This window comes from Dermochelys coriacea, chromosome 1 (genome assembly GCF_009764565.3).
Source record: "Dermochelys coriacea isolate rDerCor1 chromosome 1, rDerCor1.pri.v4, whole genome shotgun sequence".
NCBI lineage: Eukaryota > Metazoa > Chordata > Testudines > Dermochelyidae > Dermochelys > Dermochelys coriacea.
Window position 1 is genome coordinate 40,738,116 of NC_050068.2, and position 27,003 is coordinate 40,765,118.

At 40.3% G+C, this 27,003-nt stretch overlaps 1 protein-coding gene across 3 annotated transcripts; it reads left to right on the forward strand.

The window, feature by feature from the left end:
• Positions 1-27,003, forward strand: FGF9 (fibroblast growth factor 9). 3 transcript variants are annotated; one of them, XM_043504293.1, is made up of 4 exons: positions 1-296; positions 998-1,261; positions 8,605-8,708; positions 24,624-27,003. In XM_043504293.1, exons 1-4 carry the CDS (start codon positions 155-157, stop codon positions 24,867-24,869), a joined length of 756 nt encoding a protein of 251 aa, XP_043360228.1. In that variant the 5' UTR covers positions 1-154; the 3' UTR covers positions 24,870-27,003. The 3 variants fall into 3 exon arrangements, with proteins under 3 accessions (XP_043360228.1, XP_043360229.1, XP_038243317.2); XM_043504294.1 differs by lacking the exon at positions 24,624-27,003 and adding an exon at positions 10,766-10,920; XM_038387389.2 differs by having other exon boundaries at positions 5-296; positions 976-1,261.

Consider the following 27,003-nt stretch of genomic DNA (forward strand, 5'->3'; position numbering starts at 1 on the left):
ATGTGCATGCATACATTGCCGCAGAGCAGTAAGAGAGCTACTTTAAGTAGTGCATAGAGCTGTAACCGTATCTATATTGCAGCAGGTAGAGCTGAGCGCTAGGACCTCGGAGAATCCTCCCAGTAGCAATCAGGACTACCTTAAACCCAGCCCAATGCCTCTTCCTGCGCCACTCTGCGTGCTGGATGGAGATCCACAGTCAAGAGCTGCAGCTCAGAGCTGGAGTACAACATTTCACAGGGAGCCCTGCAGAAGCAACACCTGTTTCGAGCCAGCCAAGAAAGACACAAGCACTTGTACGTTTCTGCTTTGCTTGTGGATCGTCAATAATTCTAAACCAGCGGACATCTGCTGAGCCTCCTGAGAATTCTGGATAATAGATCTGGACGTCAAAAGTTTTTTTCTTTTTTTTCTTTTTCGGATTTATCTCCGCCAACAACGTGAGATTCCCCCGCCCCCTTGCAGGATTCATGCTGATGTATGCAGTCTGTTATAGAGTAAAAACAGCGCATGCCTTTCTGGAGTCAGAATCCATAAATCCTGACGTAGCCTGTGCATCTTAAAAAAAAAAAATCCCTATAACGCCTAGGTATTTAAGTTGCTATGGTCATTCTTATCTTAAACCAAATGGAGAAACTACGGATTTTTTTCCTTATTACAGTTGGATGGGCTGAAGACCTTACTGCTTGCTAAGAGCTGGGGATATATATACGTATATATAGATATACACATATATATGTTTATAAATATGTCAGTGTGAGAGTATAAAGTGGTGGTTTCTTAGATTAACAGGGGTTTGACCTTGACCCTGTACCAGTCAAAACAGAATATTACTTTTATTTATGCATTTAATGGATTGAAGAAAGAACATTTTCTCTGTAACTGCAATAGGGAGGGGAAGTGGAGTGGAAATACCCAATCTTATATCTCCTGGGTTTGGCACCATTATTGTTTATTCTTGTTCTCTAAAAACAGAATCTTCTGATGGCTCCCTTAGGTGAAGTTGGGAACTATTTCGGTGTGCAGGATGCAGTACCCTTTGGGAATGTGCCCGTTTTGCCGGTGGATAGTCCGGTTTTGTTAAGTGACCACCTGGGTCAGTCTGAGGCAGGTGGGCTACCCAGGGGGCCTGCAGTAACGGACTTGGACCATTTAAAGGGGATCCTGAGGCGGAGGCAGCTATACTGCAGGACTGGATTTCATTTAGAAATCTTCCCCAATGGTACTATCCAGGGAACCAGGCAAGACCACAGCAGATTTGGTAGGTATTATCATTAACCCTTTAGTGGTCATGTGATGAAATAATATGATGAACTAATAAAAAGGCGGGGGGAAACGAGACGGGAGGAGAATGATTTATTGTTATGACGGGCCAGCTACAGAAATGTTTACGGAAATGCAGATACGCCGGTGGCACAACTGCAGCAGCCAAAGCAGCGGCACTTACAGTATTTTTAGTAGCAATATTTCCTAGCTCTAAATTATGCCTAAGGGTAGAGAGAGTGGGAGTTTTTGTTTATTATTCAGGACGCTTCTACTGAATGAGCTGATTTCACGAGTTTAAAGGGTTTTTAATCGGTAACTACTACAATTTAAAATCCACTGAGTTTCCTGAAGGGAGTAGCTCTCAGTCTGTAGCCACTTTTATGGAAGGATTTTTTTTTTAAAAAAAATCTTAATAAGTTAACTACCTGAATTATAAACTGATCGTCTTGATTCTCAGTGAGGGATCCACCAGCAGACCCTCCCTGTCCGCACAAGAGCTCTCTCTGAATGATCTCTGCGTGCATAAAACAAAATCTTAGTTATGAAATAAGAAGAGTGACAATACGTTGTCGGCGGTAGGCATTGAAGGAGGCGCAGGTATCCAGTTAAGACCCGTGCTTGTCATTTTCCATAAGCATGCAGCAAAATGTAGGCTCCCTGAACTATGTGTGTGTAAAGCTGGGAGCTAATTTTAAAGAGCATTCCGTGGACTTCATTTCCAGAGGTCGCTATTTGTGACTCAGCATTGGGGACTGGAGGGCTTATGCCTTCATCCACTTCTAAGAGCCTGTGAGCGCATACGTAGTCAAATGGGCCTGGAGCTACCCTCCTGGCAGTGTAATTTTAAAGACTCTGTCGGGTGCATATATAAAAGTAGCCGAGTCACTTTAAATGAAATGACTTATTGGTTTTTAAGGAGGGTGGTGCCTTCGTAGCTATCCAGGCTGTTGGAAGGAGTTAACTTGTGAGTGAACCCACCTGACAGCACTTAAATTAGGTCGTAAAAACAAAGTCCTGTGGTGCATTCCCCCCCCCTTCACGTTTTAATGCCAGATGTTGAACAAGATCTAAATTGTATTTTATGGCTTTTGTGGGGCTGTTTAGATAATACCACTGTTGTAAGGGGTGATCTCCAAAGGTATTCGAGGGAGGGCGGAGAGGATTAAAACGTGCACAGTCCCCGTCGGTTAGCCGCTGTCAGACTTTTCTGTCGGATAATTTAACGTTGTTTCCGAACACCCTCCTTCGATCACCCACAGCAGCACGCCGCTCACAGGGAAACTGGCAGGGCTTTCCCGGCTTCAGGGTTGGTCTGCTACAAAAAAGGCAATTCGATAAACCAACGCACCTGCAGAGGAAGTGACCCCTGCGGTCTGGCCGAAGCTAGGAGGAAGGCAATAACAGGTAGAATAAAATACTACGGGGAACGCAGCGGGGCTTTCCAGCCCAGCCGAAACTCCGAAGGAAAGAAAGTTGAGAGCGGGCTTGACAGGAATATGCGCCTGCTTGTTGCACTCTGCCCCGGCTCCCTGCCCTTTCCCGGGGGCGCGCGCGCGCGCACCCAGGGTAGCGTCGACCCCGGGAGCCGGCGGTGCTGAGGGCTGCGTGCGCCCGGACGGAGCTGAGCCGGTGCCTTCGCGGAGCGCCGGGAAGCCCTTCGCCATAGACGGGCAGCAGGCGGCTCGGGCGCGTTCCGAGGCGTGCTTGGCTCACGCCGCCAGCAGGTGTGCGGCGGCGGCGGCGGCGGCTCCTTCGCGCGGCGGCGGCCTGGGCCGTAGCAGGAGGCACTCTGCAGGGTCCTACACCCCTCCGGGTTCCCCCCGCCGCCAGCTGCTCCTGCCCAGCGCGGCGGCGGGGACCGCGTGGTTCGGAGCCTGTTTTTCCGCCCGGGTTTGCCGCCGCCGTGCTGGGGCGCGAACCCAGGGGGCCTCTGCTCTAGCACTGCGGCGCCGCTTCGGCGGAGGGGCTCTTTGCCCTCCCGGCAGTTTGCCGAAGCAAAGCGCGGGGAGTGTCTCCTGCCCGTTTGCAAAGGAGGGCCCCGGGGAGGGTGCTGGTTTGACTTAGAGTGGGGCGGTGTTATCTCCTTGCAGGTGTGCCAGGGCTGGATGGCACTTCCCGTCCCAGAGCTAGCGGGACCCCACTGGGGGCAGCCTTGGGGTGCGGGCTGGCAGCGGGGGGTTCGGGGCAGAGCCAGGAAGAAGTCCCCCCAGGAAAAGGGAGGACAAAGGGGGACCAGAGGCTGTTTGTAAACTATCCCCAGGCCCTGCTGTGCGCTCTGGGGGCCCCGCTTTGCCCCAGACGAGCCCTCAGCTAAAAAGCCGACTCTGGGATGCAATTTTGGAGGCGTGCCTATGGCATGCAGTGAATCCAGCTCGCCTGTGTGCTGGGAGCCTGAATAGTTTGTATTGTTACAGCCAAACGTACACCTTAAAAAAAAAAAAAAATCGCGCAGTGACAGCAGAATTAGCTCCCCCCATGACATCCCATGTGATCAAAGCCTTATCTCTCTGGGGTGACAAAGGATTTTTTTGATGCAGTCTCCTTTGGTCTAGGGCATTTGGTAGACAGTGGAGTCATTGTAAATTCAGTAACTCTGGGACAGTGAGGGGCGTGCCCTTTGCGTCAGCACCGCATGCACCGCATTAAAAACCCAGGAATATGCAGTGGGGGGCCGGGGGAGGGGAGGGGGGGAAGCTGCTGAGAGGTGACCTCCGTTTCGGGACCCGCCGCAGCCACAAAGAAGCTCCGCCATCAGCACCTGTACCAGCAGCAAGGGAAGGAGGAAGCTCCTGCAAACCACCCACTCGACTGTCTATATAAGTCACCCGTGACCGCTGCAAGCCTGCGACTGTGTCAGGCTTGGGATCCGAGTTTTGTTCAGGAGAAAGGTGTGCGTGTGTGTAGGCGCAGTGTGTTTTATAGAGCTACTTCGGGACCAGCCAGAGTTGAGCCTGTGGGAGAGGGGGGCAGGCTGAGGTGCTCGCTAAAGCGGGGAACCATACGTTTAGTGGGCTTTCTTCCCCTTGTGGAGGCCAGTGATCCACAGGGTGCTGCATGGCCTGGCCTAGAGCATCTCTGCAGCAATCCTTGGGCAGTGGCTGCAGTGCATATGACTAACATCCTTTCCCCTGCTGCCCGCCCGGCTGACGGGGGGAGGGGAGGGGTGTGTGTGTGCAGACAATAGGTCCAGAAACGGGAGTGGAAGCAGCAGCACAAACAGCTTCTGGCACTTTCCCCCTCCTCCTTCTGGTGCTGTGTATGTGTGATCTCCTCTCTCTTGGTTTTTTTTAATTAATTTTTTTTTTTTTACCCCCTCCACTCTCTTCTTGGAAGGGACTGGGTTGGGGAGAGGGCTGGCATTGTAAAGGAAAAAATGCAGGTACCCAGCTCGATCCTTTAGTCTTAAAATCGTAGAACCATAGGGTTAAAAGGGACTGCAAGGGTCATCTAGTCTAACCTCCTCCAACATGCAGGAATTGTGTCTAAATCAACCAAGACAGGTGGCTATCCAGTCTTTGCACAGAGAAAACTCATCCCATGAAGTGAGCTGTAGCTCACGAAAGCTTATGCTCTAATAAATTTATTAGTCTCTAAGGTGCCACAAGTACTCCTTTTCTTCCTGAGTTCAGGGGTGTCTAGCCTGAGTAAGGACTGCATTCTAGGGGTCTGGACAAGAAATAAAGGACACCTGAGGGAGGAAAGGAAGCCTGCAAGAAAAAATATTTTCTCTCTCTCCCCACTCCCCTGTTTCTGACTGTGTGGTGGCGATGATGCAGCAGCACCACCCCCAGAAACATTGTAACACCTCTGGATGCAGTAACTGCAACAAAATGCAGCATCCTTGGAACTGCAGCTGAGTTGCAGTTGCCACTGACCAATACAACCAGCAATTCTGCCAGCTATTTAAAGTTATCTAGGGTCAATATGCTCTGTCAAAGCCTGAGGGGCCCTCCTGCCTCTTGGGGAGTTCTAGCTACTCTCTGGTGTTTTAATTGGCCTCATGTGGCCATGTAGGAAAAGAGAGGTGACAGCTGTGACTGGCAGGCAGCACTTCCCAGCTGAAATGTTTGTTCCAGCTGAGTGCCAAAATCGGAGCTTTCCAAAAGCAGACAGTAGGTGTCCAGAAAAAGAAGCTGCAGCAGCAGGGCTGCTCCAGTGATCTGTAGGGATTGGGGGGGAAAGCCTGGGAAATCCCCGCCCTGTCCTTCTCTTCCCTGTATTCCCCTTCCCATTTTGAGCTATCTGTTTCATGAGTCTGAACTTCAGTAACTTCCTAGCCAGGGAGTGTATCTTTTTTTCCTCCTCTCTCTTTTTTTTTTTTTTCCTGTGGTAGCATTATCACTTGCTAAATATATTACAGCACAGTGCTATTTACCTAGCTCTTTGGCTCCAGGTCCTTTGTGGCTTCCCTCCTCTGTGCTGGGCACCTCATTACCTCCTCTCTGGAAATTTCACAAATAAGTCACTGATGGCTTATTTAGTGTATTGGTGATTTATGACATTTTAGGGTGTTAAGTGGAAGCCACATGTGCCTCAGTCCTGCAATATGAAAAATAAATAACTATATTGAGTGAAAAACAGAAAGGTACAAAGGGTGGGACAAATTCAGTGCCTAGCTATTTAAGGCCAAAGAAAATACATTCGTAGTTCCAGTCTTTACTATTGTGTATTAGACTAGATAAAATTGAATTTATTCTGCAAAAGGTGTACCTACTCACCTCCCATGGCATTGGTAGGAATATAGGAATTACCCTACATGGTCAGACCAATGGTCTATCTAGTCCAGTATCTCTATCATGGTTCAGTATCGGATCGTTCAGAGGAAGGTGCAAGAAACACCGATGCAGGCATTTGTGGAATAACCTTCCCACCGGAGAAGTTTCTTCCCAACTTCCTTAGAGAGAAGTTGGATTCTGCCGTGAAGCAGAAATGTTCAGTGTCTGAGAATAAGATGCTCACACATTTTGAGGAAATTATATCTTCATTTTGGAGGCTGTCAGATTTTTGACTAGAAATGGGGCCTAAGCCTCAAAGTTCAGAGGTGTTTTGGCCTGGTATTTTGGTTTGGACTACTCTAATTTTGAAGGGAAAATATCCCTTTTAATTTAATATCCGGTTCAACTTGTAAGTATAGTTTGTATAATGTACACATAAAGTGAAAATATTCACAAGGGCATAAGGCCAAAATCATGCAATCCTTAAACTGGCAAAACTCCCAATGAAGTCAATGAGAGGTTTGCTTGAGAGTAAGGACTACAGGGTAGGCCCAAAATAATCTCTTGAAGTACTCTAGTATTACGCACTAGTTGTGAATGGGCTTGTGTATTTAAAATATTCAGATGGCTCTATTGTAATCTCAAATATGTGGGTCGTCTTTGTCAGTTACCTTGAAAAATCTGCTACTGTGCTTGCAGTAGAACATATGACAGCGCTCCCCCCCCCCCCCCGACAGTCAGCAATGTGCACCTAAATATTTGAAATTAGAGCAGCAATTAAGGTCATGCTCCACTTTTATACATGCTTAACATTACTAACTTAGAGCTACAATATGGAATGCTATGCACTTAATATAAGAGTTGGCCTAATTTAAAATTCCTTGGTAATGTACATCAAGTAATATGATAGTTCAATGAAAGTTTTACAGAAGAAGCCTCATTAACAAGATTTGGAAGTATTATATATGCAACAATAAGGGGAAAGTTTTAATTGTTTCAACGGGCTGATTGTGTCTGAAACACCACTATAAATACTGTACGTTGCATACCATCTCTTATTATTTCAGACAAATTTCCATAATTGCCAAATATTTCCCCACTACATTTGCAAAGCTCTCTCTCTGTGTACATATGTACAAAGCAATTTAAAATATATAGGCCTTAATATGTCAGGGTTACCAGAACTGTAAACATACAGTGTAGTGCTGAATAATATATAAAGTAATGATCAATAGTCTCTTATAGGGAGCACATTTCATCTTTACATTATCTTGGCTACAAAATTTTCCCATAGGCTTTGACTTTTATTTTATTAGATTTATGTGGCTCATGCCTGTTATTGATTAGTGCACAGACTATTTTGTGAGATGAAAAATTAATTGTTCATAAATCCATGAAAGTACTTATTCGCCAGATAAGACTCAACACTGCAATATTATGCTATTGTTTTATGTAAATATAATTTCCAATAAGCTTTTTTTTTAGATAGCTATGTGGGTGCCTAGAGACGCACGTTCTACCAATTTATTGAAAATGCTTCTCTACATTTTATTGTATGGCTCAGAAAGTAGCTTAATGCAGCAATATGTATTTTTGTATTAATGTTGCAGTATAGTTGTTACGAGATTATAGTAGTCTTGCACCAATACTCCAAAATGAAAAACGATGTCTATTTTGTTCCACTGAAATTCTAGATTTGTACAAGTCTTGGGTGATAGCATCCTCGTTGATGAGGTAAGCAATTTGCTGGGAGGGGAAGGAAAAAAATCCAGAACCAGGTGACTTGGTGATGCAGATACTCGCTGTACCGTGCACATGCACGTTGAGCTCTGGGAACTCTGCAGAACATTCTGATCTGTAGTGCACAAATGCCTCTTTGGGAGAGTAATGTAAAATGTACAAAAATCATTTATGCAGGTTTATTTGGAGCAGGAATATTTTAATTTTCAAAGTTAGGATGAGTAAAAATATCATCCCAGAGAGTTAGATGAGTAGTTTGTAGACAAATGTGTGTGAGGCTCTGGACTGCACCTCAGATTTTCATTTCTCAAGTTTCTGGAGGACTACGCTGTGAGGAGATTTCTTTCCATGTATGTATTCCTCATTCGATGATGCTTGGAAATAAATGCTTCTCATAGCAAACAGATAACATTTTATTTTCCTCTTGCAATTTTTATTAAAACATGTTTTTAGGGATTTATTTGGCAAAACAAATTTCATAGCCAAAATTAACATGATTAAGGAATCTATCTGAATACTTTACATTTTTCTTTGAATTTATTGTTTGTGGTGCAAATCAGGATACTGATAAACGTTGTGTAATATGACCATGCAGTAGAGTTTTGTTTAAAAAAAATGCTGGGAAAGGTTGAGAATAATCTCTTGGCTTGACACCCTTATGCTATCTGCAATGCATCATTCTAGTAGAGGCTTAGGAGAGTTAACTGTTTCACATATTGTGTATTTTAAAATAACACATTCAGTAGTTCTCTTACTTGTTGGAGATATGGTCCTAAAGTGGAAAAACAATTTTGATATCTCCTTGTCAATTAGTGATCTATCAAAAGCAAATAATCTTTAAATGGAAACGACCTGTACATTTCTTTTGTTCTATATTTTGCAGGCATACTGGAATTTATCAGTATAGCAGTGGGCTTGGTCAGCATTCGAGGGGTAGACAGTGGACTCTACCTTGGAATGAATGAAAAAGGAGAACTGTATGGCTCGGTAAGTTTCTCACCAGTTTCAAAAATCATGCTCTCATCTGATTGCATTAATTATTATTAGTGTTAAAGTAGCTCCATGAAGCCCTAATGAGATCTGAGACCCATTGTGCTAGGCATTGTACAAACCCATAGCCGCTGCTTTAAATATTTTACAATCTAATTTAAGACAAGCTGGAGCAAGTCAATATAATAAACAAGCGGGGAGGACAAGGGTAACAGTGGCAGGGAAGAGTGATTATGTAGACAGGCTACAACTCTCAAGTGGTTTTTTTTTTTTTTTTTTTTAAATGATAGTAGTCAGGAAGTTTTAATGTCCCTTATTTATAAACGATCATGGCTAACAGGCCGTTTACAGTAGGCATTGTAGTAGAAGTTGGTCTTAAGGAGGGATTTTAAGTAGGACAAGGTGGCTGGTTTGTGGATTTATTGGGGGATCTCTTTTCAGGCATAAGAGGTGTATGGAGAACCAGACATGTGGGTGATAAGTTATCATTCTTGGAAGGGGAGCAGAAGCTCCAAGAATGGAGAGGTAGGGAGAGGCTAAATTATGCAGCGCCCTAAAAGCAAGGAAAAGAAGTTTGTTGTTCTTGTGTTTGAAAACTTGGCAAGATTGTGAGAGAGAGGGGCAGGGAGGGTTTGAGGAGGGAGGAAAAAATGGTGTCTAGGGATTTCCAGTGTGAGAGTCAGAATGAAGAAGTAGTGCTACTGGACAAGGAGGGTGGCAGGACTGATGAAGGGGAGAACATGTCTAGAATGGAAGAAGGTTGTGTAGTCACTGGGCTTCCTTCAGAGGCAGGAGGAAGCAGATACTGGTGATGAGCGAGAGCTAGGGATTGGTGGGACAGGCCTTGCAGTGAGAGGGAGAAAGGAGTTGAAGGTGGTGGAGAGTTTGGTCTGGAGGGAGTCACTGAGGATGAGATGTGAGAATCAGGAGTTAGTCAGTGACAAAGGGGTTGGGGAAGAGTGAAGTGGGGAGTAGATGACCGCTACAGGGAGGGGATAAATGAGGAGAAGTGTTGGAGGAAATGTTTTTGAAGGGGCGAGGGAGGGGCTGTGAGCACAAAGAGCGGGAGAGGAGAAGCCCAGTGCCACCAACACATGTTCTGTTGGGGATGATTTGGAGTGGAGAGTGCGTAGAAAAGGAGAAGCTTCCACATGGGAGAGGTCCAGCAGAGCAGTGTCCAAGGGAGATCCAGGTTTCATGCTCTGTCCTCTGACATCATGCTCCATGAGAGCAGGGAGATAGAGGAGTCAGGGATGACTGCCCTTTTTTTGGAGATGGAGCAGGATGAGGGAAGTGGGGCTTGAGGAGTGTGGGAGGGGAGTCCAGAGGGACAGAGGCAATTAAATGAAAGGATGTGGGAGGCAGGAAGGGGGAAATGGAGAGAGGATCAGGGTTGGGACAAATATCACTGGAAACCAAGAGAAGACTCAAGGGACGGTGAAGATGTGGGATGTGAATTGGCAAAGCTAGGAAGGAATGGGAGATCCAGAGGAGATGATAGAGTGGGGAGCGCAAAAGGGACAGAATATAGAGCAAGTGGGGTGGGGGGGGGAGGAGGAGGGAAGAGACTCTGATATAGAGAAGAGCTGTGGGAACAATGATACATGAGTAGTCACAGCATATTTACTAGTCATGGCCAATCTTAAGAAATAATTATTGTGCAATTGATAAATAGTGCAAAGAACCAGTTAAGTCATGAATTAGTTATATGGCTGAATTATGCAGAGAAATGAGTAATATTACTGATTTTCAATTCATGAAGTGAATTGTTTAAGCAGATAAACATATGTCCAATGAACCAATTAAATTATGCTACACTTTTCAGATTTTATTTAAAGCAAATATCTAAGGATAACAAAAGGAAAGGAATTAAAAAATGATTCTGTTTTACTGATGAGGCTTTAATAAATGGATTTGGGAAGATAATTTTAGTAATGTGACAGAACTTTTCCATGTTAGGTTTGTATTCTATGTTTGTATTATAATGTCACACTGAACTAGTGAAAATACTCCTTGTTAAATGTTTTTTCAAAGTAATATTTTTAAAAATGTAGCCCTTCAGAAAGAGGATTGCCAGACTGGAGAGTTCCATTTTTAAATGCATGACAAGAGATTGCCTGTCCTCATACTACAGAGATGCAGCATACCAAAGATTGATGATGATACATAAGATCTAATGGCTACTCAGTGTTATGATACTCAAAAGCCTTGTCACCACTAGCAAAATTAGTACCCATATTTCAGCAACTGCCAGCTACTGTGCAAATGTTAGTGGAGACAGGGCTCAAAGCAGGCTTTTATGACAAAAGTGCCTAGTCTACATTAGTGTAATAGGACCAGAGCAGGTGCATTTCTGCTGGTTGTTACTGTTAACAGGTGCTAACTTTGCTAGTGTAGATGCAGTGAGTGTGAAGAATATGTATTTACATGGACATATATCTCTGGCCGAACATTATAAAAGGCGTGAAATGTGTCCAATACTTCCAAATCAACTGTCTTAAGGCACATATCCTCCCTTTTGTGTGTTTAAAAGGCATGGAATTTGAGGCCTTGTCCTGAGATATCTTTAGTACCACTGGAATTGGGACAGGTGACTGAGTAGAATACCCAGGGTATGTGACTACTGACAATTCTCACAGAAGGCAAGAGATCGCTGGGAACAACAGTGTCAGTTTTGGTAAATCTTGACCTATCCATGCTCCCCCTGGCTTTCCTAAAGCTCTGCCTATTGGGTAGACCCCCCACTAGCTGTTTGTCCTCCCCTCTTCACACTATGTAAGCTTCAAAAGGAGGAACTCCTCCATCATCATAACATTTAAAATCTTAAATGCCTGTAAAACGATTTTTCTTTGTAACAAGCTGCTCTCGGGTAGGAACATGCTATGTAGAGTGGCTGTTTTCAGTGTTCTCCTCTTTATCCGCATATTTCTGGCCTTGGCCTTGCAAAACTGAGTATTTGTGTTGCATCCATGGTGAGGCCAGAGGCAGTTCTCTGTGGCCATAATTGGGAGGCTGCTTTGTAGTAACTTTTCCTTCTGTGCAGCTACTTTGTCCCTTCCACTCATGTTGACTCCCCTTCTTAGCGTGTAAAGAAGACTCAGTATGATTTCCCCTTGACAATAGAGCCCATGCAACAAGATGAAATTTAATATAGTTGTAAGTTAAGTTTTGTTACTGAAAGAGGAAATGAATATCTGTGTTTGTCTGTAAATTGTCTAGCAAATAGCTAATTTGATTAAGACCTACATGAAGTAATCTATAGAAAACTAAGCATGACCTTGCACGACAAAAGTACTGTGTGTGTTTGAAGAGAGATATATTATAGTGTGGGTGTATTGCTTAGGAAGGTAATGACGGCATCTTATCATAGGTGAAATCCTGACATTATATGCACTTCTGGTTTGTTCCTGTAAATTTGCAAGGACATATACAAGAAATCCAAAGATTGGCAAATAAGACATTTTGAGAAAAGAGATTTTCATAGACCACAGAAAATAACTTGGTATGGGTAGAGGGCATAATGTCACATTCCATAAATACCTTTCAGACTACAATGTAAATAAAAGAAAATTATTTGGTCTTTCAAATGGTAGGACAAGGAGCAAGGAAACTAAGTGAGAAAAAGTTTAGGATATATGTTAGGGGAAAAAAGATCTTAAGAGCAGTTGGGCTAGGTAAGTAGTCAAAGTATCACTGCAGATATGTAAGAACCGGACAGAAAAAACACTACTGGAAAATAGTCACCTTGCAATAACACTTAGCATCTTTGATCCAGAAAAATCCTAAGTACTTTATATTCGCTTCGCTTCACTTCACCACTGTGAGATCAGCCTCCTATGGGACAGGGAGCAGGGAAGTTTTTAGGTACCAACCTCATTGCACAGCATAATGGCCAATCTAGCCCAGCATCCTGCCTTCTGGTAGTGGCCAATGCCAGGTGCTTCAAAGGGAATGACTAGAACAAGCAATCATCAAGTGATCCATCCCCTGTCATCCACTCCCAGATTCTGGCAATCAGAGCATGGGGTTGTATCCCCATCCATCTTGGCTAATAGCCATTGATGGACCTATAGTCCATGAAATTATCTAGTTCTTTTTTGAACCTTATTGTAGTTTTGGCCTTCATAAATCCCCAGGCAATTAGTTCCACAGGTTGACTGTGTGTTGTGTGAAGAAGTACTTCCTTTTGTTTGTTTTAAACCTGCTGCCTATTAATTTCATTGGGTGACCCCTTGTTCTTGTGTTATGTGAAGGAGTAAATAACACTTCCCTATTCACTTTCTCCACACCAGTCATGCTTTTATAGACCTCCATCATACCCCCCCCTTAGTTGTCTCTTTTCCAAGATGAACAGTCCTAGTCTTTTTAATCTCTTTTCATATGGAATTTGTTCCATACCCCTAATCATTTTTGTTGCCCTTCTCGGTACTGTTTCCAATTCTAATATATCTTTTTTTTATGATGGGGTGATCAGAACTGCATGCAGTATTCATGGTGTGGGAACACCATGGATTTATCTAGTGGCATTATGATCTTTTCTATCTTATTATCTATCCCTTTCCTAATGGTTCCTAACATTCTGTTAGCTTTTTTTGACTGCCACTGCACATTGAGCAGATGTTTTCAGAGATCTATCCAGTGACTCCAAGATCCCTTTGTTGAGTGGAAACAGTTAATTTATACCCCATCATTTTGTATGTATTTGTATCATCATTTGTATGTAGTTCCAATGTGCATTACTTTGCATTTATCAACTTTGAATTTCATCTGCCATTTTTGATGCACAGTCTCTCAGTTTTGAGACATCCCTTTGTAACTCTTATCAGTCAGCTTTGGACGTAATTATCTTGAGTAATTTTGTATCATCTGTACACATTGCCACCTTTTTTACCCCTTTTTCCAGATCATTTATGAATATGTTGAACTACACTGGTCCCAATAGAGATCCCTGGGGGATACCACTATTTACCTCTCTCCATTTTGAAAACTGACCATTTATTCCTACCCTTAGTTTTTCATCTTTTAACCAGTTACCGATCCATCAGAACACCTTCCCACTTATCCCATGACTGCTGACTTTGCTTAAGAGCCTTTGGTGAGTAACCTTGTCAAAAGCTTTCTGAAAGTCCAAGAAACTATATCCACCGGGTCACCCTTGTCCAAATGTTTGTTGACCCCCTCAAAGAATTCTGATTGGTGAGGCATAATTTCCCTTTACAAAAGCTATGTTGACTTTTCCCTCAACTAATCATGTTCATCTATGTGTCTGATTATTCTGTTCTTTACTATAGTTTCAACCAATTTGCCTCTTACTGAAGTTAGGCTTACTGGGCTGGAAGGCCTGCTGATTTAAAAGGACTTTCAGGAGGCAAATTTAAGAGAATGGGTTTCAGAGTAGCAGCCGTGTTAGTCTGTATTCTCAAAAAGAAAAGGAGTACTTGTGGCACCTTAGAGACTAACAAATTTATTAGAGCATAAGCTTTCGTGAGCTACAGCTCATGAAGCGAGCTGTAGCTCACGAAAGCTTATGCTCTAATAAATTTGTTAGTCTCTAAGGTGCCACAAGTACTCCTTTAAATTTAAGAGAAGCTTCTCTCCCTGGGGAAAGGGGTTGTTTTAAATAGATGGAGGCAATTTTACATCTCTGGTTATGAACTTTTTCTGATAAGTTTCATTAGGACAAGTTTGCTTCAAGGTTCACATGAAAGCAGACGAAATTCACAGGTTCATGTGAAATGTACAGATGTTGCAATTTTGTTCCTTCACATCAAGTCCTGCAACCCCTTTTGTTTCCCCTCCTACAAGAATCCGCTCTTTTCTTTTGTGTTTTTCTAGGCAGTGATCTGACGGCTTTCATTAGTGCCTTCTGCCACCCTCTGGTGTAACCAAAGGTGTTCATTATCTCTTTTTCTGCAAGAGTTGATGTGACTGCTTTTCTTCTGACCCCCAGTTCCAAAAGGATCTGTGTTGTTGGAGGGGAAGGGAAAAGGAGCTTGAGCCTTTCTCTCTCCCTCTGTGGTGGGGCAGGAAACAGCCTGCCCTGCTGCTAGCTTCATCTTTGTTGAGCCTACAGGCCTGAAAGATGCCTGATGATCCTCAGTAGCTATGGGTAGGGAAAACCTGCCTAAGGTTTCTAGTCTGCCCTCAGCTTCCCAGATGACCCTTTTAGGATTTGTATGGGGCAGCCCTGTTAAAATTTGAATAGTGTTAATAGCCCCATGCTGTTCCTCCAGGATAGATGGGGTGGGAATGAATGCAGGTTGAAGGATGCTTCAGCCAGTAACCTAGATGGTAGCAAAGGTACAGAGGAATTTATATGGGAAAGAAAGGGGGCTTTTTGGGGTGTTCGGGTACCAGGCCATCTGAAATCAGCATATGAACTTGTATGCCTAGTTTTAAGAATGTGCATATGCACCCTGTTCATCTGGGCAGATTAACTTTTTTAGTAAAACTGGAAATTGGCCCTGGTTGTGTTGTCAAAAATTCAGTTATAATCCCTGGCACTGTGCAGGGACATTGGTTCACTATTGATTTAAAGGGAAGACCTAATGAATCACCAGCATTACTACCTACAGCACCTAGATTTTCTTTATAGGGCTTCATTTGAAATATTGACTAGGCCTGAGCATAGTCTTATGAAACTGAAAGTGATGAGACTGAATGACCTAAGTGATTCCCTCAGATTCTGTTATCTCTGATTCTATGATCAACTTCTTATGATGCAATGTACCAGTCATGTAGCAATGTTATTGAGTTATTGAATGAATCACACCATATGTATAGTGTCAGGGATACTCAAATCGATCCCAGTCGACTGGCTCCCGGTCCTATTGCACATCCAGCCTCCACAGATTGGAAGAACTGCCCCAAAATCTCGCTTTCTCAACCATGTCAATGCAAACACGAGGATCCTGTTGCACAATGACCTGCAGAACCCACTAAAGACAAGATTAAAATCCTGCAACCCTCTGTAGAACTGTAGAGGGACAGAGAACTGACAAGACCCTTACGCTCAACTTTGATGTTGAGTTTCAATGGAGAGCCACACAGAACATTTCAACAGTTCAAAACAAATAGCTCTTTGCTGACCCTGCTGAGGAACCACTGGGTTTTGATTTATGTCGGAAAGACTGGTGCAGATTGAATTGCATCAGGACATCTCAGGGGAGATGTGGACAAACCCCCTTTAAATGGAAAATGAGGCAAACACCTGTATGCAACTGTGGTCACCAGGCACAAACAATGGAGCATATCATATCTGAGTGTCCCCTTCGTTCTTTCACCAGCAGCCTCAAGGATCTTCACCAGCTCACTGCTGCAGCAACATGTTGACTATTAAACCTATATATAGATTTGTAATCATTGCTATCTACCCAAGCCACGTGAAAGAAGTAGCATCAGCATTATTTCTTTTAGTTAAATGACAGACATATCATAAACTAAAATATGCTAAAGCAGGACATACTTAATTCTTGATTTACTGACCTTCCCCCTACTCTTTGTTTTAAATTTTGGATGCTCATAAAAGTTGGGGGCCAAAAGAAATTGGCAAGTGTTATGCGAGCTTCCCTGCATATCTTTTTAAAGTATACCTCATTCCTGATTTGCTGCTCCCCAGCTATTCAAATCCCAAACTTTTCTGAAGCAAGGAATGTTAATTATGCTAAACTGTACGGTAGGTCTTATGAAAAAGTTTACTAGAGAAAGTTTCTGTTGTCAAAGCTGCAATTAATTGCCTGGATAAATTTTGAACAATTAAAGATGGATTCCACTGTTTTTTCAGGGTTGGGGAGAGGGAAGTTATCAAAACACCCAAGGCAGCTGACTTGTCTAAGCAGTCATTGATGGCTGAAATAGTTGCACCTCAGAGAGCCTAATTTAAATTACAACAGCACAGAAGATATTCCTGGCCTTTCTGAGGGAACTCTGATGTTAAATCTCGTATGTCCTATTTAGAAAATGAATGACAAAAAATATCAAACCAAGTGATCTTAGGGCAAGATTATCTCATTGAAACTCAAAATGGACAAATGTGAAAAGAAGTGGATAATCTGGAAAACAAAACTAGAAGAAACAGCCTTTGAGTATTAAGGATCACTGACTGACTGTCTTAAAGGGAAAAATAGTATTAGTTTTCTTCAGTCGTTGTCCCTGAAATATTTAAATTGGGTCTTCAAGTCCCCAAAGTGTAAGACCAAAAAAGTGGGATGCTGACAAACCCATTCCCATAATCTTTAAATAGCTAAAATGTAAGAAGATAATCCATAATGAATCCTGCCAGGTAAAAGTGGTAGTGGTGGGTTAGGGAGCAAGTGGGACACAATGTTTGCCTTAATATCAATTTATTTTTGCTTAGCTGACCAATGAAAGGATTACATTTAATGGCCTCAAGTAGTTTTCATGGGAAACTAACATTAGATATGGCATCAGGTACACAGTACCCAGCAAACTCATCAAGATCTTGCCAGGCTCCAGTGGAGGCTTTGCATGTCAATGACTAGATCTGTCCAAAATTAATAGTGTGTGTATGGTTTTTTATTTTTTTAATAGACCTAAAAACTTGTCCAATATGGAAGTTTGAATTGCAACCACAGTGTTGATTCTAGAATGCTAGTGTTGTTAATAAGATTGCAATCCTATATGAGCAGGTAAGCCACCAAAGAGCCTGTAGAAGGATTGGGGCCTAGAAATCTAGTTTACCAGAGCCTGAACAAACTCTTTTACTGAAAAAAATCTAAAATTAAATATTTTAAATTGCTACTACTATTTATATACTATTATAAAAATATTTTTATTTTGGGCATTGGGGCAAAATGTTATGGATCATCTGACTTCTTCAAACATTGATTTGTACTTATAAAGGACAACTTTACCTAATTATACTGGTTAAACAGCCTGGCTATATTTTATATATTCATTGTTTTTAAACAAAGTTTGGTTAAATTAATATGTCTGTATATATTTAAAAAGTTACTTCATATTACTGTCTTAAAACATAGTATATATGTATAGTCTTCTGAATATATTGTATGATTGCAGGACAGTATACCTGATTTTACATATTTGATATCTTTTGACCCCATAGAATGTGGGGAACGAGAATGGTCTGGGTCAACTTATACGCTTCAATAATCTGAATGTGTCTGAAATGATTCACCGAGTGTTTTAATTTTTTTCCTGTTATCATTATAAGCCTGATCCAACTCCCATTTAAGTTGATGAGAATTTTTCTACTGCCTTCAGTAGAAATTGGGCTGGGTCTGATGTCAGTTTGCATAATGTAAAACATGTAAACCTTGTTTTCAGATTCTTGGAAGGGCTCACTGAGACTCAGTCAGCCAAGTATTCTGAACCAGATGCACAGATCATGTTGGCAGCTGTACTCTTGAGTATGGCAGGCAACCCTAAAATAAAGAAGTCAGTGGTGTAAATAGTGTATGGTACAGAATGATCCCAGTCCTGTTGGCACTGAAGACAGTGGGAAAACGCTCAAGAATTGGCCCTTTTGTTGTTTTCCTTACAGACTGACTTTGTTGGGCAGGACTGGTAAAGAAAACAACACAAGTCCCAATCCTGCCTAAGTAAATTTTGAGCAGATCTTCAACTTTTGAAGTCAAAACTTTTGAAAAGCTGAGACTTTTCCCTGAGAGTTCTTCAGTTTTTCAATGGAAGCCTGTGCAGGGCCTCAGCATCATCATCCCATTGTGGACGAGTTTGCAAGTATCTCAGTATCCAGACATTGAAGTAAATGCAGTTATCTACTTCATTCAACTGACTATATAATTAAAGTGTTCCTATATATACATTAGAACAAGTAAACAGATGTGCACAGTCACTGCTGGCAGAAGTAAATCCATACACACTGGATTTATTTTAATTGTTTAAATAAATGATTACATATCCAGAGAGAGCACATATTAAAAACTTCTCTGATGCCTTAGGAAAGTTGCAATCCAAATAGAGTGAGTGTTAGTAAAATGAAAGACCGTCTTGTGAAAGTGTGTGTGCGTGCGTGCGTGTGAGAGAGCGAGAGAGAAAGAGAGAGCGCGAGAGAGAGAGTGATAGATATCATAGGTCTTGGATCTAGGGGTGCTGCTGCACTCCCTGGCTTGAAGTGGTTTCCGTTGTACACGGGGGTTTACAGTTTGGTTCAACAGCTCTGAGCATCCCCACTATGAAAATTGTTCCAGCACCCCGATAGCTATTCTGGCTCTAGTGAAGTCAATGGCAAAACTCCCAGGATTTAGCCATCAGTGCTGAAATCTTCTCCTTATATAAACAGGAAGTTTCACTGCCCTGCCAATGTGTGTCAGCCCTGAGCTAGAGAGACCATAGCTCCTATGTTCAATCAGTCATTGATCCTTCTGATTAGACTGCCAACAAGCAGACCATGTTCTACCAGCTATGCTCGTAATTTTAGGATTGCTTTGGATGTAAGATGTTGGATACAATAATGCTTTTAAAATGCTTCCACGTGATTGAAGATAAACAAACAGAATACAGTAAGTGGAGGTGTATGCATAATAAAACCTTCACACACGTGTAACACAATGTAATTGTTTGTCAGTAAACAACACTTTACAACAGGAAGCTAAGATTAAAACAGTAGCCATTTGAAAGTACAAAGTGACTTGAGATAGGCAAAATGTAATTACCCAATTGGGATTCAGCCAAGACACTTGGCCTAACATCCCTGCTTTTGTGAAAAGTGCCATGGAATATTTAATGATCAGAACTGGCCTGAATTTCAGTTTGCTGCATTATTTGGTAGTCGTCTCCTTCAGCTGTATAATGCTGGGCATTCTTTCAGCAGCATTAAAACTTTAAAAAAAAATAATGTTTTTGTCAACATTTGTCAATAAATGATTTAATAAATAGTGAAGTGAGCTGTAGCTCACGAAAGCTTATGCTCTAATAAATTTTAGTCTCTAAGGTGCCACAAGTACTCCTTTTCTTTTTCCGAATACAGACTAACACGGCTGCTACTCTGAAACCTGTTAGATATGATAACATTCTGGCTGAATATTGCCAAAACTATGCTTGAACATAGTTGTCAGAGAAAAATGGCAATGTGCAGGAAATAATATATTCAACTAAAGTGCTTATCCAGCTCTGTTCACCAACTCAAAACGAAAAGTGACATTCCTCAGTCACCAGTACCTCTTCCAACAGTAGCTGTGGTTTCCCTAGAGGTCTTCCATCCAACCAGAGACCAATCTTGCTAAATACGTAAGATCAGACAAGAAAGTAGCCCTGTGTATGGCTGCTGTAATATTTGATAGCTTTTCAGTTAGAGCAAATAATGTAATATGTTTGTTTAATAGCCTATTCAGACCGAGTATGAGACCAATTTTATATATAATGCTCTAATTTGCAAGTAGAAAAGTGCTTAAAAATGAAAAGGGTCTGTCATTACATTTTGTATAATTGTTTTCCTCTCATTGAACACATAACTTTCATTATTTTGATATGAGATTAAAGGGAGTTGCAAGCACATATTTAGGGGAGAATATATCTGAAAACATAACTCTTCTTAAGAGAGGTGATGTAGAGTAGATATACAAAGAGCTTTGATCAAATCAAATTTACCTATTTTTATAATGTGCTGGGACTTTTGGATTAAGCATGTACATGTAAAGTGTCTTCTCTGATTCAAATCAATGAAGCAGGGCAAAATGATGTGTTGCACAGAAATAAGAGTGTATAACAAGCAGGATAGATGGCATGTTTGTTGTCATTTTAGTAAGGATGGGGTAAATGGTCAGATTTCAAAATCCATTATACAGTTTTAAATGTAGCCCTAATTAACAAGCTTTAAAAGGGCAAAAAAGATGCTGAATATTTTTGCACAGGATACTATACTTTGTTTTCATTTACTAAGCAACACAAATATATAATACGAAATATTTGTCCAATAAAAGTAATTTAGCCTTAGACTGAAGTCATTTTCAGAGTAATACCCATATGGATTAAACATTTTCTTATTTTCTTATTCTACATTTTAAATTAGCTGCTCCACAAGAATATATTTTAAAAATAATCTAATCAGGCATTCATTGTGGTGTCCCATAGTCCTGCACTTTATTAATTCATAGTCTTACTTTTAATGGGGCTGGCTGAAAGTTTTGATGTTGTAATTGTTTTCTCCACTGCGAAATAGTGGATAATATATAAAAAGAGAAAGGGGTTTCCATAGTAGCTAATGTTCACCAGATTTTCTTCCAAAGCACCAGGTTAGCAGACTTCTGAATTAAATCCATATTCACCACTTGGGCCCTGTGATATAATTGAATAGTTCAAAGATGCATATTATATTAACACCTACAGTTAAATAAGCTAAAAGAGGTAAAACATGGAAATACAATAAAATGAGAATTGATCACTTTATAGTGGAATACTCTATAAACTGTCTTAGTTGGAAACATGGTGTGTTGTGCAACATCTGATTTGTATAGTTCTGAGGTCAAATTTTGAGCAGAGCCTTACTTGATTGGCACCTCAAGATTTGGCCCCCAAATTGAACAGTTTGGTGAAGGCAAACAGCCTTTTCTCTCGCAGGAGTAAAGGTTAGGGTTTCCACTGCTATCCCACTTAGATATGTTTGGTGTATGTGTTGGTCTCGAGCAGAATTAATCTAGTAACATTAAATACATTGTACAGTGTAAAGTATGCGCAGATAAGTAATTACAAAAAAAATAAATAAGCTACAGATCACAGCACAGAGAAACAATAGAGTATTCTAAGGCCAACTTCTGCTTTCACGCTATGCACAATGTACTTTCAGAAAATCACAGCCAAACGGGGAAACGCTTACCAATAACGTTTCCTCCCAAAACCTCAGGGTTGACTTTCTATGAATGGTTCACACACTGAGCTGGAAGGACAAAAGGGTATTCCAGATGGGTTCACGTATGTTATTGCTCAAAACTATTCCATGCATGCATCATTCTCTGCTCTTTTATGCATTCTCCTCCAGCTAAATTATGTGTGCTTCTGTCTTGAATAAGATGCACGGGCACTCATAATATGGGTGTAAACTGCTACAGCTTTTTGCAACATTGATTTAATAGCAATTTCTGTCTATCTAAGTACTTATATGGTCTCTATTGCTGTGGCAGCAATGTTAGGAGGGGATAGGGAGGGCAAAATCAGATGAAGTCCGCATTTGGTCATGGATTAGTTTTACATAACTAGTTAACAGAGTGCCTTGTCCAAAGCCCATCAAAGTCAATGGAAGTCTATTTACTGCAATGATCTGTAAACCAAACTCCAAATTTCCATCTGTCCTAGACTGTCATACCATATCAATTCATGATACTTTAAATACATATTTCACATAAAAAATATGATTGTTTAGATATGTATAAATTATTACCCATATCCTGGGAAGATAAATATTACAGTGTGTACTATATGGATCTCATACCAATTTTTCCTAAATTAATTATTTTGATATGGTACAAAAAAGGCCTAGCTATGTTCCAAAAGGAAAATATGGGAAAATTGGGAACTCTTCATAAAATAGAAATTGAAACTGTAAGGTGAAAAATATGTGGAACAAATGCAGTATAATAAATAAACTCAATCAAGGTCTGATGATTAAGTATACTGTAGTGTTGTCATAATTGATTAAGCATTCCAGGTGAAGGGATAGACTATTTTAAACTGTGTACCTGGGTATGGGAAAATACTTATAAAAATATACATCTGATAGTACTAAAAGACCTCATTTCTCAGTATGTACAAAATGTAAATGAAGTGATAAATAATTAATGGATTCAAGAAAGGACAGAATACCATTTTATCAAGATCTGTATTTTTAACAAAGATTGAGTCTGCAATGCATGTCATGTGATCAGATTCCCTGCAGAGAGCAGAAAACTTAATTTGAATTAGTTTCATGTCCCCTGTGGAGCTAAAGGCACAGCATTAAACACCAATCAGCATCTGCTTTTGCTATTAAAAAACACACAGTAATTTTAAATATCACCCAAAGTACAAGAAATGTTAAGACGAGCAGCATTTAAAGATTATTTGGTTAGTATAAGAAAGATCTTGATCTCAAAGATGTATGTGTAATGTTCTATATATGGTATGGGAGGCTACTAGAACACATTTAATTCTCAACTTTTTAAAAAATTCAGTAAAAACGTGTTATTGGTGCAATCCCAGTTCTCAAAGTCAATGGGACAGCTTGTGTGATTAAATCTTACACAAATAGCAGGTTGCAAGATTGGGTCCACTGATGCTTGAGGATTTATTGAAAACAAATATTTTTCTTCATTTTCTAAACAAAAACCAAAACCTGAGCAGTGTTGCAACGTATAAAATATTTCACTAAATTGCCATCAAAAGCGCCAAAAAAGATAAATACAAACATCTTAAAAGTTGCCTACAAATTGTGATCTAGGATGCACACACATGGGAGAGGATGGTCATGTGCTTAAAGACCAGGGCTGGGAGTCAGGATTCTATTCCTCTCTTTGTCACGGATTTCCTTTGTGACTTTGGGCAAGTCATTTTGCTTAAGTCACTCTGTGTTTGTTTCCTCATCTGTAAAAGTGTAATACCTACTTAACAGGTGTGTTTTAAGATTTAATTTGTTAATGTCTGCAAAGCACTTGGAGATCTGATTCAAGGTAATAAATGCATATAACATACAAAGCATTATCATCATTTGTGCAAAATATTATAGTAATTGGAGTTCTATAATAATTAAGGCCAGAGCTTGAGTTGATGTCAATGGAACTATGCTGATTTACAACAGCTGAGGATCTGTCCTCTAGGACCTAATTCTAGTTTCAGTTACATGGTGTAAATCCAGAATAATTTGAGTGATTCCACTGGAGTTACAGCTGAAAACAGAATTTGGCTGACAGATAGATGTAGCTCCTATTCATTTCACCAAGAACTGTGCATATGACTCTAGGGCCAAAAGTGGCTCTAAATTCTTTTTTCTTCTTGGAGGCTTAGAGTTCTTTGCATGTTATAAAGATCAGAGGCTCTTCTTCACTTTCTCCTTAAGTTCTTTCCCTCACTCTGTAGGTCTTGTGTTCTGATACGAGGCTCTCTCAGGGGCTTGACAACTCTGTTCCCCACTGTTCAGAGGGGTGTGTGTTGAGCCGTGACCCTCAATTTTGAGTTCATTGGCTCTACAGCTCTTCTTTCTTTAGCCATCAAAGGACAAGATCCTGGAGTCTTTGCTTTGTTGCCCATGTGAGTTATGCCTAGGTTGAGGATTGGAGGATCAGGTGCAAAGGGAACAAAAGACAAACCTAGGTGTCTTATATATCTGTGTGAAGAATTATCGCTTAGCAAATTGGTCAGACCCTAAATTCTGTTTTAATAAGCCAAGTAACAGATATTAAAATAGTATTTCTTTCAATTCAATATTTCGATTACTCTTTGGAACAAATTCACTTGGATTTTAAGGCATTAAATTATATTTGAAACCCACAGAACAATTCTCTTTTCCTTTTGCTGTATCTCACAATTCAAATCCTTTGCAGAAAAATAAATAAATAAATAAAGATTTTTTAAGACAATACGTCCATTAACATCACCTGACTGTGAGCTGCTTTTCTCTTTCGAATGAGTGGTAATTAAAAGATTGCTATTTTTGTTTTTTAAAACAGGTTATTGAAAGAGCTTTTTAGCTTTTACACACAGTTGTCTATGTTGTGATTATTTTAGGCAACATATAGAAATAACGGAACGCCATTGAATCTTTTCTATAGTTAACATTAGGAATGTTTACCTAGCACATTTCGCTATACTTGCGATGAGTCACTGGTATCGATAAGTAAAGATAATCTTGTAATGTTTCCTTTAAATATGGTAATACATGCATTAAATGGATAGACAGTTATTTTTCGTACTGGTTCCTTACTGCTTTTTCTTTTGTCTTCTCAGGAAAAATTAACCCAGGAGTGCGTATTCAGAGAGCAGTTTGAAGAAAACTGGTATAATACATATTCATCAAATCTATATAAACATGTGGACACTGGAAGACGATATTATGTTGCATTAAATAAAGATGGGACTCCAAGAGAAGGGACTAGGACTAAACGGCATCAAAAATTTACACATTTTTTACCTAGACCCGTGGACCCTGAGAAAGTACCTGAACTATATAAGGATATTTTAAGCCAAAGTTGACAAAGACAATTCCTTCACTTGAGCCCTTAAAAAGTAACCACTATAAAGGTTTCATGTGGTGGGTTCTTATTGATTAGCTGTGCCATCACATCAGCTCCACTGTTGCCAAACTTTGTCGCATGCATAATGTATGATGGAGGCTTGGATGGAACATGCTGATTTTGTTCTGCACTTAAAGGTTTCTCCTCCTAGAGGAGAGCCTATGCCCACTCACTTGATTTATTATGAGAGAGAGAAGAGAGAGTGTGTGTGTGTGTGTGTGTGTGTGAGAGAGAAGAGAGTGAGAGAGAATGAAAGAAAAAGAAAGAGAAGCAAAAGCAAGGAGGAAAAAGGACTGATGCATGCTGGGAAATAGACACGCTTTTAAATTTTTGATCAGTTGTACTTCATCATACTTTGATTCATCAGGATTTTTGGCTGGTGGCCTGCTCAAGTGTACGCTGCATTTACAAAGGCATGGAGGGTGCAGTCTTACTTAAACAAGAGACTTTTCAGTTAACTGCTCACGGGGTATCGTCCCCTTGAGTTTAAAGCAAAGACCTCTTAGTGGAAAAAAAAAAGTTAAATTTATTTATAGAAATTCCAAAGGCAACATTTTATTTATTTTATATATTTATTTATTATAGAGAGTTTATTTTTAATGAAATATGTACAGGCCAGATAGGCATTTTGGAAGCTTTAGGCTCTGTAAGCATTAAAATGGCAAAGGCCACTATGAACCTGTGGTAAATTCATGCAAGTAAATATAAAAGGTGCATGGATACAAAAACAATTCTAGTGACCCTAATGTACTAAAGGCGACAATCTATTCTGTGCCCATATTATTGTAAAAGTATGCACACCACTCATGACACTGAGTATTCACTCTTCTGACTGCTTGTTTCATAGCTTACCCCCAGAGGATTAAAGATAAAACTGGGTCTTCAACTTTTATTCTGTGTCTGTAATATTTCCTCTCTGAAAAAGTGATTTATTCCATCATTGTAAACTTCTCAGTTGTGGAAAATATAGGGGTTGGTATATACTCTACTTGTTAACACCTATTGCAGATTATACCAAAGCTAAATGATAAATATGCTTTTTTAAAGCAGAACACCAGAAACAACATAACTAATATAAATGGTTGTACTAATTAAGATTATCACAGATAACACAGAATGGTTTAAGCGGGCAAGAACCAGGTTAACAGGATCTCTCTTGTAAACATGTTTATTTGTGCACTTGACTATCTGCTATGAAATTATACAAGTTCCATAGGGGTCATTGTAACATCTTTTATGGAAAATTGCTTTCAGTGTGAACTGTCATAATACATGATATTAGCACCCTTCTTAAAGTAAAACTTGCAAAATGAAACTAATAAATCTCTATCAGTAATGACAATGAAGGGGAAAGTATTATACTTGTTTTTTTTCCCTGAAGTTACCTTCAAATATTCATAAACTATAAATGAGATTACAATATGTAATATACTTTATATGGATTTTGTATCATTTTATGTTAAGCACATAAACACATATTGTTACTGGTAATAATTTTGGAACTTGTTGTTAGGAAAGAGACTATTTTTCACAATACTCTGAGGAAAAAGGAGCAAAATTGTTAGCATATTTAACAAAATAGAATTTATAATTTTTGTATTACTTATGTTTTGACCTTACTTCACTTTGCCACTGAATTCACTGGGAGAGAGATCAGGCCTTAATGCTCCTAGCCAACTGCATACAGAGACTGACTGTGATCATAGACATATTTTGGGGTAGCTATACTTACCATTTCTAACCCAATTTTGATTATTAATTCTTTTTTGCTCTGATGCATAATTGTCTATGTGGTATAAAAATATGTAATTTGAAACTTAAATCTGTTATGGAATAGCATATGGCTTAATGTCATGGACACATGACTTTTTTGTGCTCCCAGATATAATAGGTAGCAGAGACTGTGTCTTGACTCACACCACTAGTATACTAAATCAAATAAAAATGTGGCATTTTATAATAATTGTTTTTGAATGCTAAAGCTATATAAATTAACTTAGTTGATTTAAGATATAGTTAGGCATTGCCTGTTTGTTTATTTGTGTAGGGACTATGTTCTTGTTTAAGAATTTACAGCATTTTATAATAGCTTA